This window comes from Vespa crabro, chromosome 6 (assembly GCF_910589235.1).
Source record: "Vespa crabro chromosome 6, iyVesCrab1.2, whole genome shotgun sequence".
Classification (NCBI taxonomy): domain Eukaryota; kingdom Metazoa; phylum Arthropoda; class Insecta; order Hymenoptera; family Vespidae; genus Vespa; species Vespa crabro.
In genome coordinates this window covers 4,459,192-4,474,762 of record NC_060960.1, presented here as the reverse complement: position 1 = coordinate 4,474,762, position 15,571 = coordinate 4,459,192, and the positions used below count along the sequence as shown (strand labels likewise).

The following is a 15,571-nucleotide window of genomic DNA, read 5'->3' as shown; positions in this document are numbered from 1 at the left end:
ACGATATTAACTATTTGACGTTTTTAATCACACGCTTTTTGTTTGGATATAATTTTAAGCACGATCTTTCGCGAGAACCTAGCTGTTCGCATTTATTTAAATAAACAGCATAAGTAGCCTTGTCTAACTTTTTTCCACGTGTAAAAAGTCCCTCGTAAAAGTCCTACGCGTTGAGAAGTTAATACCCTTTTCTAAGGGCGATGGTAATAGAGGATCACCGTTTGCGACCACTAGGAAAGTTAAAAGCGTTCGTGATTATATGCATTTTACAGTGGCACCTGGTATACCTACATACACACACACACACACACACACACACACACACACACACACATATATATATATATTTCTTTTTCTGATTCTAGTGTCCGTCTGCATATTTTTCGACGACATCGGTAAAAGCAGACTGTCATGGATTTTCAACGGTATCTTCATAAATACGTCAATTTAAAATTCATACGAGTCATAGTCGAGGAAGGATGAATACTTTTCAATATCTATCTTTACCGCTACCTCGATGATCCTTCAACGTATTCGTCTGACTCGTTTTTCCAATCCTCTGCTTAAAATCCATCTTCGAAAGTAGGAAAGAAAGTTGGAGTGAGAGAGTAAAAGACTTCGAAGCTGCAAAATCGAGAGTCCCCACTGAGAAATTAATGGTTTTACTTCACTACTTTTTTCTGTCCTTTCTCTCTCTCTCTCTCTCTCTCTCTTTGTTTGTTTATCTCTCTTTCTCTCTTTCTCGAATGTTGGACAAAGTAATTTATAAATTATCAGAATTCATGGAGTTATTTATAAAATATTACCGTATGTCAAAGAAATTAATACATACTAAATCTGTAATATATAATAATTTTAATAAATATCCACAGAAATCCTGATTTAATTTATGTGTCACACTGGTTAATCGTGAATTTTAATTATCTTTGATAATATCATTAAAATCATTTTATCTTATCACACGTAATAAGTGAATAGTCCAAATAGAGGAAAAACAATGAATACTAATTGAAAATATTTTTTAACAGAAATGCTAAGTATAAATAATATAATAAAAGACTCTAGCACATTTTTCATGTAAATTACTGAAAATGAGTACTCTTCACGATACGCGATCGTAGAAAGTAAGATGGAAAAAAGATTGTTACAAAAAAAAACACAAAAAGTAACATAAATGATAATAGAGTAGAATGAATAAGTGAACTAAGAAACTAACGACCACACAATTCAGCACGTTCAAGTTTGATTGTGAAATATGAATGAAAAAGAATCGTTACGATACGTGTTTAAATAAATTGAGATTTCTTTTTTATATTTGAAGAAAACAAACAAATAATATCAAGAGATGTGATGCAAATTATAATCGCACAATCATAATGTATGTATTATCATAATACACTCAAAGGATATAACATAAAAGATTTCCTTTGATTATTTTATTAAACAGATTTCAAGTTTAAATCACGTGTATTATAATAAGCAAAATTCTGCTTCCTTTGTATTGTTTATCGCTAATAGAACTTTTAATTAATATTATTATTTCTCCTTATAGAGGAAAAATTATTTCTCCTGTTTATACGATTCCTTTAATGGAAAATCCAGCTTTAAAGTTGGTAATTCTGAAACAGGAGCCAAACATATAAACGTAAAGCTAACGCTGTACCATATTTCTGTGAAATTTTTTATAAACCTTTGCCTTTTGAAACACAGAAATAAGCGAAGCAGCACGTACCACCGTAATTCTCAGAGGCTCAATTATCTCTCTACTCGTTTCTTTTTCTTTTCGATAGCTACGTATGTACATACATAGGTAACCGTTGGTCGTATTTGAATAATAATCCCTAGATCGACCAACTTGCGAGCTTCTTCGTCGTGGCTGGGTTGATTAAAGCAAACGACCGAGTCACTGAACCAACCCTGGGCACGTTTATACGTGCATACAGGTCTTATCCTTTACGTGCGATCTCTCAGCATAAAGGATAAAATGAAGGTCACAAGAAACTGAAGTATATATATATATATATATACACATTCACATATATATGTATATATAGGTATACTTGTATGGGAGTCAACGCTGACCTTTAATAAGCATCAAAACATCTATCTTGTCTCGAGTATTTGCGTCCAAGGTTGATCTCTTGTTTAACTTACAACATATTTTTTCCGCCTTTTTCATTACCAAAGTGTCGACATTTATTAATTTAATATTTTTTTTTTTCAAGAATCGTGCGAGTTCAACGAAATGAAAAGAATTCGTCACTTCTCCCAATACATAATGAAAATCTTTTTCCTTTATGGCCTCCTTCTCTCGAGTTCTCTTCAGAAGTCGTCGGTGAATTAATTCAATTTGTTAAATGAAATCGTAAAGAGAAAAGAAGATATGATATGTATCCTATACCTGATTAATTATCAGTAAGAACAGAAAGAGAAATAGAAAGAAAAAAAGGCAGACAGTTTTAAGAAGTTCTCTAAAATGGAAGTCTCTTCGACTATACGACGAGTGGACATTCTTAAAGTTATTTAGCCTATTGACCTCGTTTAACCATTTACGTTAAAAGAGAAAAAGAGATAAACTCGAAAAGGGATCCCTATAATCGTAGATTTCAGAATTTTTTTCCCGCTGTCGATGACTATGACGATGAAAGAAAGTGGCTGCGTTCGCTTGATTAATTAACAAAATTATAGGAGCAGAATAAAACTGGATACTCATCTTCTGAGAATCATTCGACGTTTTCGCTTTTTAGCCTTCATTCGTAATTACCGTCTGACGAATCAACTAAAATGTTTAAGGCGAAGAGAGCACTTCATTCTCGGTGGCTCCAATTAGACACGAAAACTCGTGCTGAAAAATGTTAATTCGTTTACAACCACAACCCCTTCCTTTTCTTTTCTTTCTCTCTTTTTTCTTTTTCCACTCATTCCACGTGCAACCTGTTTGTATCTTTAGCCCTTTCACGTTTGAGATCGTCATACGTCAACTTGAATAAAAAATTATTTATATCGATATCAAATTGATCGAATGTCTTTGAACTCTTCATTAATTTTCAAGCATACTTCAGTTTTTACCGTAAAAAAAATTCTACATACTCTAAGTATTTACATTGGTGCTTGGATATTGTGTGTGTGTGTATGTGTGTGTATGTAATATATTATATATACCTATCTACACGATATTTATAACGTTAGTCGCAGTTTATTTTGTAAATGTCAGATACCGTATAAAGCTATTGCCGCATTATCGTTCGTTTTATTGCGATAAATATATTTCGAAACGAGATATACAGCGACCTAATTATTCTAATCATAACGAGCGTCCCACAAATCACAGCCGGATAGAAATACGTAACGCTCGTGCGGACTATGCTTGACAATTAGCAACGATATAAGTTAATTAACGGATCGCAAGTTGGGTGACTCGATGTTCAGAGGATACTCATATTTCAGGATAATCATCAATTTTTCTCTCATTCTATGAAAGCCTTATATGAAGAGTAAAAGCGAAATTTGTATGACGAATTCGCTGAGTTTCCAATAAAAGTAAAAAATGGAGAAACGAAATACATAGAAATCTGTTCTGTTTTTCTTTCCTTCTCTCTCTCTCTCTCTCTCTCTCTCTCTCTCTCTCTCTCTCTCTCTTTCTCTCTTAAATATAACCAATTAAAACTTTACATCATAAATACTCGGTAATGATATAGGTATCAGGATCCTTTAATTAACGAATGAAGGGAAGAAATCTCATATAGTCTGTTGAAAACGTGATATTTTCAAAGTTCGTTGAAGAAACAACAAATTGAAATTACGAGTGTTACGGGCCTTGTGCTTAATAAAATTTCTATGATGGTGAAAACATCATAAAGATTCTATTGCGCCACTTATAATTACATTAATTTAAAAGTTTAAATTACCTTGAATCCCGCCAGATCCTGTACGACACACGACAGAATCGCTTCCCTACCGACGGGGGCAGTTACATTGGCAATTGGTTCCTTAAAGTTTGGGTCTAAAATGAGAAAAAAAATTTATCGATTACTTTTCAATATTTTCCACTTGAACAGAAACACGATCAAATAAATATACAATATTTTATTATTTTTTGATTGTATATCATACGCGAATAGTGTTTTAAAAAATAAACATGATAATAATCTGAATATAAAATTAGCCGAAAAAAAGAAAAACAGATAAAAAAAGCAGAGGTAAAAAGTAATATAAAGTTAATAAAAAGTAATATATAATCACAATAACAGAATAAAGTAAAAGGAATATCTCTATTAAAAATGTATTATATGTTACTAGTCTGTGCGAATTAATCTACTGTCGGTCAGTCAGCTAGTAAAAGCTGGAAACTGAGTACTGTTTGATGAGATATTCACATTAGAGGAAATATGAGGACGTTGTTGTTGGCAACACGAACTGAAGAATACGATATAAAATATCTATATTTATACATATTTTTAAAACTCATATATATATATATATATATATATATATATATATATATATTTAAAACTCAACTCTCTGAACAAAAGAGAAGGTTTTGATAGTTAAGGTATATAGAAATCGGACAAAATGTTATGAAATTAAAGATTGAGATATATATTTGTGAAAATTATTAAGATATAATGAAGAAAAAGTAAATGATAATATAAAATTATATTTAGAATATAAAAGAGGAGAATTTAACACTACACTATACTTTACGAAGTATATATGTTATGATGGGAAATCTCACACAATGACCATATAAAATATTAGAAAGTGATATATCTGAAAAATCATTAAAAGACGATACATATACACGTGAGTATATGTAAAACGACCCCGGTTAAATCTGACATCATTTCTTTAAATGTGACATGTTCATTTATTTTTCACTAATGTTATAAATAGTGTAACGAAGAAGAGAAACAGAGACTATATCAACATCATGTTGAGATGATTTATAATCTTCATTTTTATATTTTTTTATATTTTTATATTTTATATTTTATATTTTCGTTTCTCTCTCTCTCTCTCTTTCTTTCTCTTACAATCAATGTATATATATTTGTGAAAATAAAAAATGCATAAACATATTTCGATTTAAACAGATACGTATATAGAAACGTATATCATGATAAAATATTGGATTGAATTAGAACGAAGATTCCAGAAGATAGGCATCCTTCGAAGCGAAAAGAGTTAAAACTCGATGTAGCGTGTCGAAGCTTCTAACTCGTTGTCCTGCAAAGGTCAACGTATGTCTTTAGAGGTCGAAAGTATTGGACACATGGGTTGGCTATACGGTGATTGTTTGCAGAGAACATAAAATAGTGGGGTGCCGTTAAGGGTAGAGCGGAACGAAATCGAGAGAATGAGAAGGGAAAAAGAGAGAAAGAGGGATAAACATGGTGGAAGAGAGTGCAAGAAGTGGAACGTGTTACGGATGGATTCGTAATGGAAGAAAAAGAGAGAGAAAAAAGGCCAAATCCAGTATGGTACAATGAGAAGCAATAATAGGATCTTCTGTGATATTTCACTTTGAACAGACAAGATCTGATTTCACATAAATATGTATATATATATATATATATATATATATATATATATATATCAATATATATATTATATTATATATAAAATGTGAACAGCGTGATCGCACTGTGTGATAATCAAACAATTAATTATTGTATATATTATGATTAATTATGATTTAATTTACAATATTAGTAGTGTCTGAATATATTATACGTTCGTTTCTATAATATATCCAAACTAATTACTATATCGAAACGATATGAAGATGTACGAAAAAAAATGTAGCAAAAGTAGTTTCATTAGGCTTTACTATTGCTTCTCACTGTATATACATAGAGACTTATCTATCCATCATTGAAGCAGCTAAATCTCGCAGGAAATTCAAATATATTAAGACTCCTTCGGTCCGACTGATTTGATGGATTGACTCTTTCTCATTCTATCTCTTTTTTCATGACGTGCTCACCGAACCAGCCACGCAAAAGAGTGTGTTCATCCTCTGTCAAAAGTGTCGAACGTTCACGAGTGACGTATCGGTGCTACTACCAAACTAAAATCGATGCGTCCGATAAAGAGTTTTGGTTTTAAATGTATCGCGTATGGAGAATTGAACTCACACGAACTATTCGATACAACTAACGGTCCGTTAAATTTGGAATATATCACACAAACTCTTCAGAAAATATAGTTTTTATGAATTTTTTCAAAAATTTATGGAAATGAAATTCATGTTAAAATATTTTTCACTGTTTGGTAATTTATAAAATATGAGTAACATTACAACGTTACGAATATTTATCAAGAGAAGTTACGACATGAATTATCGAGTAAAGTTATTCGTTCGATATATAAATTTATGTATCTGAAATACTACAACAGAAAAGGAAATTTTACTCGTAAAATAGATACGGGCATTTCTAAATTAACAAAACGAACTTCCTTGTATGTTAAAATGTTGTACCTATTTACTCATCATGTTACAGCTTCATCGGAATTCATTTATATCCCCTCAGGTATTTCGAAAGATATCTATTAATTTTTACCAATAAAAATATTTATCTTGAATTATTTGAAAATTATCAATTAATTAATAGATTTCTAAGTAATTAATAAAAACTGCGTTTCAAAGTAAAATGTTTAAGCATTTTGAAAAATGAACAAATCTCAATGAATGAATAGTCCTCGAAATGGTTGAATTAAATCAGATTTAAAAAGAAATACATAAAATCACACTTTGTCCCTTATTATTTATGTATTCAAGAAATGATGGGCGGAGGTGAATAAATTACTCGGAATCGCTTTAGAAAGAGAAAGAAAAAGAAAGAAAAAAGTGACAGTTAAATTTTTAATGAATCTGACCAAATAAGAGATTCTTCAGGACTACTGGCCCGTATGATTAATTAGTAATAATTATTTTGAATGAAAAGAAAATTGCGAAGGAGAAAGAAAATGGAGGAAAACAAATTCTGATTCAGAATAACGATACGTCTAATGTGACTTGTATGCATCAGATCCATAAAATATTGCATGCTAAGTCGATAACTCGCTATTTAATCGGAAAGTTTCAGATCAAAAGTTAAATAATTAATGATTATATAGTAAATGAAGAAAGTAATGTAAATAACAGAGGCCTAAGAAAACTGATATTTACCAACCAACATAAAAATAACCAACATCAAAATATAAAACCTTCCCTATCTCCTCTTCTCTCTATATTTCTTTTTCTAAATACATTTATTTACCTATCTTTTCTTCTCTTTGCCTCTCTCTCTCTCTCTCTCTCTCTCTCTCTCTCTCTTTCTTGGTCTCTTTTTCACGAGCAAGCATGCGCACAAAATCTCAACATTTTTTCAATTAATCCTTTTTCACGAGCTCATCGCTAACAAGATTCATTGTTTTCTCTACGTGCCGTCTAACCATGAATCCGCCATGATGTACGTTCGCGTTGTCTATCCAATTAGCAGTTGCAAGCATCCTTTAATCGAGAAACGAAGCTCTAGTTAAAAAGGAGAAAGGTAGAAAAGTCGTTGAATTGTCATTTTACAAAAATGACTATTGTAAGTGTTTAACGTTTCTTTTAAAATTGATAAATTTCTTTTTTTCTTTTATTTTTATTATTTTAATCGTTGGACATAGCAATCATTTTTGTACAAATGCATATCACGATTTATTACGGATTAAGAAAGAAATTTATATTATTCAAAAATCTATCTTGCTATTCTTATGTCTATCATCGCAAAATATATCAATATATTGTATGTGTAAAATATTAAACCTATCCGCAACCCCAGGCATATAAATGTTCGATCGAATCCATCTCACGACTCGTTTTCGATATTCTCTTCTCCCATCAAAATAGAATTTTTGGACTGTAACTATTATACAAGTAACGTCCAAGTTGTACACATATAAACAGAATATAAAGACAAATTGTTATAACAATTACGAGATCCTACTTCTAAATTTACAATAATAATTAATAAGATCACAATTAATATAATCGTCTTAAAAGTTCATTATTTTTCTCTTTTTACTTTAGTCAATTGTAGACAATAAATTTTATGTTACGGGTACCTATAATTCGTCAATATTTTTTAATATGTAGATTAGCTTCAGTTTAGCTTAAGTTTATGATATTTTCTATTATCAACACAAAATGACAGCCTACATATCAGATGTCTTCACAGACACAAATCACAAGAGAAGGCTGGCTAATATTTTTCTTTTCCCAAAGTTTCTTTTGACTTCCGAACTGTAAAGATAAGCCATATTCCATCAAAGCCCGTAACACAAACAATAACTATACAAGAGAGAGAGAGAGAGAGAGAGAGAGAGAGAGAGGAGAGAGAGAGAGAAATAGATTCTAAAACATTTGGAATGTAACTAACAATTAAATTAACAATGCAAAATCTTTTTCGTAAGATAGCATTGATTCGTGGTTTAGCTATTTTATCGTAATAAAGTTATTTTTGTTTAAACTGAACTTGTCAAAAATTTCGCCATTTCAAACCTCTTCAATGACATTGCATTTTGATAAGACTGAGACATCAATAAATTTTTCCACAAATTTTTTGATACCTATTGTACAAAGCGACTAGAGAATTCCCCACGATAGAAAAGCGAGGTAACTCTAGTACAGAAGATTGAATTCTGTAAGAATTTTCTGTATCAGTATGTTTCTCAAACTGAATATATATATATATAAAAATCAGCGTTGCAATGACGTCGCCTTTGCTATTTCCATCTTTTTTCCTCTTCACCACTTTCTTTCTCTCTTCCTTTTCATAATCTACGAAAATAATAATAATTTTCTTCTGTTGGACTTCACTGCAGGATTTTATACTCCCATTTATGAGAGAACGCTAATTCAAGTCCTTCAAAAGAATTTATTCGTTCTCTTCGTGACTTACATTGCTTTTGTTTCCCTACTTAAAACTTCCGGTTATCAATTTCAGTTTATCTTTTTTGACTAGCAACATATTTTATTTGTTATATTTCATTTTTACTACGTACACCTGCGGCCATTAATTCCTCATAGTGGAGGAATTGCGCTTATATTATACTTTACAGTAAAATATCATTATGTAATATTAATGTTTGAAAATGGGAGCACATCTAACAATAGCAAGCGAGAGATAATATGTGATCAATAGAAAGAAATGAAGAGAAAACTTTTACTATTTGCTATAGTCGCAGGTTTATCTATCACGTACAAAAATTTTAATAAGAAAGATAATCTATGCTATGTCAGAATATAAATATTTTTACTCTCATTAATTTGTAATCGTCTTAAAATTATTCTCAGCAGTAGCATTAATTAATATTGAACTTCAATTTCTTATTAGAAAATCGAAATCATTTAAAGAAAGAAAGATAGTTTCTTCCAACATAAAATTCGCATATTGTTCTTCATATAAGTATATATATATATATTCATAAGTAATATCTTGCACAATCTTTTATTTATAATATTTCCTTGACTTGATATATTTATCTTCCTTTTCAGTTCTTTTCTTTTTAATAAAAATCTCGTTCGTAGATAAACATGAATCTCTTATTTCAAGTGTTATATTATGTGTCAGCAATAATTCATTTGACATTTCTTTTATCCCCAGCGTTGTTTCAAAGGATCGTTGTCATAAAATTATAAGCGCACAAATTTAAAATTATAAACACATTTATTAATGATAGTAAAAGTTTTATTATTATCCTTTTGTTCATCTGCGTTAATTCCAATTCAGAGATTTAACAATATTTATAAAGTATTTTACATCGTCAAACGTGAATTATATATAATATTATAGGATATACTTTACATATAGTAATAGAATGCATTGCAGAAGAATTACCTGCGCAGAAAAATTTTTAAAATATGATTAATATATTAAAGATTCAATGTCAAAAGTCATCATTATATTTAATCATTAAATGATTCGACCCGAATATCGATTGTTGAGCGATGGAAAAGAACAAGATAATCTTTAATTCAAGAAATCAGAACAATTGAATTACCAAAGTCATATGAATTCTCAATGATTATTCAGGCTGATCATATTTGTTTACTAATCTAAAACTATTATCGTAATTTTCCCTAAAATATTATGAGATATCGGTAGAACAATTTGAAAAATCTTTTCTTTGCTAAGAATTTTCCTAAAAATATTTTGAACGTAGAAAGTTTTTGATAATATTAAGGCCGACAGGTTAATAGCTCTCAACGACGAATGACTCTCGCATGAATAAAAACTGCGTGATATCGTTGAACAAGTTCCTAGTTTATTTCCAACAGAAAGTGTCAGCGAAGAAACAACTCGAGATGTAACTGAGAGGGAGAGAGAAAGAGATTGTATTATAGTGCCGTGACACAATCCGTTATATGGGTTTACACTTTCACGCGCCATAAACAGAGCTCACGATTTGTTTTGAACCACTTGGATTCTCAAGACACGTTTAAATTGCTCGTGCGAGAAAACCTTTTTCGTGACAAATCTATTACTACCATATTTATCGTTTCATTCATCTAATTCGTCTATATTATTTCTGCATATTTTGTTACGTCTCATTATCCCTTTTAGTGCACGTGTCCTTTAATTTCTTCCAAAGTAATCTCTGTGAGCTTAAGCTCCAAGCGATCAAGCCATCGAACTTATTATGGTACACTACAAAAACTAAAAGAATAAAATTATAAGAAACATTTTAGTCACTTGTAGTATAATACATAAAGAAATAACTATTATAAACTAACAAAACTGATGCACCTTTTTTAAAAACATAATCTATTTACGTACTTTAAGAGCAATAATATTTATCCACCTACGCATAGTTTTCATAAACACACAAAAATGAACATTCTGTTTTATTATTTATAATGTTAGTAAATTAATTATGAATTATAAGCAATAAGAAAATTAATAAAATATTTATTCTTATCTTTCTGATGAATCATTTAAACGAATAACATTCTGTTTTCTTTAAAAATAAGGATTTTATTCTTTATTCTATAAACATCTAGATGTGAAAGATAAAAATCCACTAAAACTTATACCAACAAACTCTTAGAAAACTAAAAGCATAGAAATAGATTTCGGGGGAAAACTTTGATAATCGGAAAGTCCACCAATGATGTTTTTTAATAGTCAAATTTTAACACCACTCGACCTACTCGCTAAACTTTTAATTTTTTATACGCTCGCTTCTTTCCCTATTAAATTCTATAATGGAAGTAATAATATATTATATAGCATTAAAAAAAAGAAAGAGTATTAAGCAAAATTTTATTTCGACACTTTCATTCTTTTCTATATCGTAAATTTATTAAATTTATTTTTACTTTCCTTTATGAAAAAATTTATTTATATTTTATTATATTTTTCTTTTTTTTATAAAATTTGTAGTAAGATTTCTCTCAAAGCATTTTTCTTTCACACACTTCGCATACGTGATAAGACGTAGAAAATATACTTAAAGATGTTTTTAAATATTTAAATGATCGAAAAACATCAAATATACACGAAAAGGAAAAGAGAGAAGAATTTTGTAATGTACGCATACAGCTTTTTAGAGACACTTCTCTCTTCATCAGTATATATACAAAATTGAAAATACGCGAAGCAATAGAACTGTCATTAAATTATGTAACATTAAAATGTCTCACATTTAATTAAGCACAGAACAAAATCCTTTTTCAGATTTCATACTATAAAATAATTCGAAAATATATAAAATCAATGAAACATTGACAAATCTTCAATAACGATATTCATATCGAACATTTTATTACTTTTGTCAAACTCTCTGTATGTTAATAAAAAATAAAAATCTACTTTTTTGTAATGGAGATTCTCAAATATTTTTCTTAAGCCTTGTCCCCATTGAAGCAACATATATCTTGAAAAAGTCGCCATTTATTATTCATTATTTTTCAAGGTTTCTATTGCCAGTAACAAATGTCACTGCTTATTGGAATTCGTAGCAGTAAGGATCAAAGAAAAATATAAAACATGTGGCCAAACGTGGCAACAAAAACAAATGCTCCTCCAGAGTGTACTTAAGTATGGTCTTGTAACCGAAACAAAACACAAATGTTTGTCAGATTATGTTGCTTTAGTGTGGACACAACCTTCCTATAAATTGCTGTTTGAATAATAAATTGAGACAAATTGTTGTTGAAAATATTTTGGAACATGCAACAATAAGAAACAATAGCAAGTTCCTCGTTGTTACTTTAATGGAGAGAAGGCTTTAAAATGATAACCAAATTCACATATTCAATTTGCAGTGATCGAATCGAACTAAATATCACAGTAGAAACCATCATGAAACATTCGCTTATCCTTTATCAAGTAGTATATTTTTTGTGACAGCAAAAGTAACTGTTCTGTTCAAAGATAAACGCTTAAAATATCGAAAAATCCCAGGTCTTATAGCACATAGGAATTCTAGTGAAATCCAGAGTATCGAAATTAAACGAATCTTTGTGTTTTGAACTTCATGTATCGTGTAAATTGAAGCAAAGAAGCGAGAGAGAGAGAGAGAGAGAAGGGAGATGGAAAGAAAGAGAGGAAAAGAGAGAGAGAGAAAAGTAGTCGCGTGCGAGAATATCGACGTGTAGTTTTCCGCGGGCATACGCGGTGGATATTACGTACAATAAGTTATCCCCTTGCTCGCCTACCGAACGTTCATACAATACGTTATATTTTCCTTTTCCCCTTCTGTGCACACGCTCGAGCGATTTTCATGTCGAGGAAATTCGCTATCTCGCTATCTCTCTCTCTCTCTCTCTCTCTCTCTCTCTCTCCTCCCCTCTCTTTTTCTCTTCAATTCTAACCACACGTTCTACCAACCTTCCCACCATGTTAGTTCTGACAAAGTTATATTACCGACAACGATGCCCAGAGAAGCTTATCTTTTTATGTAAATCATGTTCGATACTCGATAACAAACTGTCTCAAAGCGGACGATACGTTTGTCTCTGTCATGAAACATACGATGCACAGAAAGTCCCTTGGCTCTCCTGATAAAAATCTAAAAGACGTTATCCTGATAGAAGATTTTAACGAACCTCTTGAGTTACCTAGAGAATGAGATGTCAAGTTAAACGAGTAAACCTCAGTGAAGGATAATGTATAAAAGAAAATTAATTCGCTTTTTGACATGAATGTACATAAAATAATGGGAGAAAAAAATGGATCGAACCCATGAGAATAAATGGAATGTACTGGTCCACAGGTTCATTTCGTTTATCAACGTAATTATTATACTGATGTAAACGGATCGTTACACTGTTTTCCTGGAATTAACTGATTAAACATTGAGAAGAGAAGAAATATGTATTGTTTGTATCTTTTATTTAATTCGATAATTATAAAATTATCTTTGTGAACAACTTGTATGAAGTTATTTAAATGTAGAGAAAGATTAATAAATTCTAGAAACATTCTATCTTTGTATCGTGGTTTTCATTCTTTTTCCTGATTTGTATAGATGTGTATGTATGTATATGTATGCATATATATATATATATGTGTGTGTGTGTGTGTGTGTGTGTGTAGGATATATAAGTAACATAAATTTTTTACTGTGCGTCATTAGCATGGCATTAGAATTGCTAAAAACTTACTTTGGAAAGCGGTGGAACGATTTCAGTTCTGATGACGAGTTTTAGCGGAAGAAGCTTTGTTGTCTTTTCTTATGCATAAAAGTTAGCTTCTTCGTGGTTCCTCACAATTTCGTAGCATGTTCCAAGAACACGAGTCTATATGTAGCTACAAATTTTTAAATAAGATTACCAAAAAATATGTAACAAAATGAATGCTGTCATAAATCGTTTCAATGTTAAGAAACATAAACGTTAACATAAATGAATATAAATTAAAAATAGACTTTAATTTTATTCCAAGAGTAAATATAACAGATTAAGACATTTATTTGAGTTTCCGTGAATTTCGAAAGTTTATTGTTCTCTGTTTCTTACTCAAACGACGAAAAAGATCTTTTAAAACAAGAATTGTCACGTAAAAGCTAATAAGGTAAATAGAAACAAAGTGAAATAGAAGACATTATGAAACATTCTGTTTATATTTATCTATCTATTATGTGTCCAAATTAATACGGTGTCTTGTAAATTTCAAATTAAAATTTTTTTACACCGTACAGTGATTTTAAAACGTCAGCCTTAATCTTTAAAAAACGGTATAATAGTCGATAATGCTGCCAACATAACTTCACAAAACAATAGTAATCCAAATATCGTCATAAAAGTTATATCATCGCTTCTCAATTGAAAAAAAATGCTGCTAAAGCTACGAAAATTATTTGCTCAATTCTATGCGTGACATATGCTTGTCTGAAACTTATCCTAGAAATAATTATATTTTGCATGTTCACACATGCTGTCAATTCGTACAAATGAGATCAATATAAATCTATGTATATTATTAGATGAATTATTATACGATAATAATATATTGTACATATGATAATAGATATATATTATTTTTATTTTAGATACTGTAAATATGATCTACTTTTATCAGATTGTACACAAAAAATGATGAAAAATGATCTTTATTTGTTTTTCATTTATTATAATAATTTAATCATTACTTATCTGACACTTACTATCTGACACTTAGAGATACCTTTTATAAATATAATTTGAGAAACGTTAACACGATAGTAAATATTCGGAAACTTCGTCACTGTGTGGGAGAGAATATCAGTAATGAAGTAATGAACTGATCTTTGCTTCTCGTAAAGCGTATGACTTGAGCTCAAGTAACGAGATCGAGTTACCCGAATCTCTTCGGTTCAAGTGCAAGTTAAGAGGGAGAGTAGTGGAAAATCAGATACGTAGATGTATTTGTGTGTGATCAGAGAGAGAGAGAGAGAGAGACATGGAGATGACTTCCATTCCGACACTTTGGCAGTCAGCGATATATGGAACGAGAAGTTCGCCAAAAGCTCTCTCCATCTCCTTTCAATCTTCGGTTTCTCTTGCTATATTCTTCGTTTTCTGTTACTCCCTCACCCTCTCTGCAGATCTTCCATTTAGACACAGCAACTTCTCCTAATTGCATGCGATAATTATTGTTTACGTGGCAAATATATCATTGAATACGACTGACTATCAAATTTTCGTCTTTCCCGAGCAAAACTTAACTTCGAGAATGATATATAAAGAGAAAGAGAGAGGGAAAAAAAGGAATAAGAAAAAAAACAAAAATTAAATGGAACGGATTATCATAATTTCTAAATAAAAGTAAAAAGAAAAATCTGTTAATTAATCGTCAATGATTTTGATATTACTCAATATATCTACTTACATATGTATGCTTCAATAAATACAAGAAAATGAGAAAGAATTAATTGAGAATTATATATCTATTATGTACAATCTACAATATCTATGCAAGTACTTATGTATATCTTTCGATTAATACGTAGTATGTATGTGGGTATTACAAAGTACGTAAGTTTTAGCATATCTATAGTTCAAGGCATGTTAGATATAGACACGTAAGTAGACGTTTGCAGAGATGATGGGTAGATC

General features: G+C 30.4%; 1 protein-coding gene across 2 annotated transcripts in view; it reads right to left on the bottom strand.

Annotated features, from left to right (window-relative positions):
• LOC124425224 (neurotrimin-like) overlaps nucleotides 1-15,571 on the bottom strand; it is a 154,603-nt gene that overhangs the window by 58,318 nt on the left and 80,714 nt on the right. For both annotated transcript variants that reach the window (XM_046965300.1, XM_046965301.1), the window contains exon 2: nucleotides 3,909-4,003. In XM_046965300.1, the coding sequence (XP_046821256.1) occupies nucleotides 3,909-4,003 (95 nt within the window). The remainder of the gene's footprint in view (nucleotides 1-3,908; nucleotides 4,004-15,571) is intronic.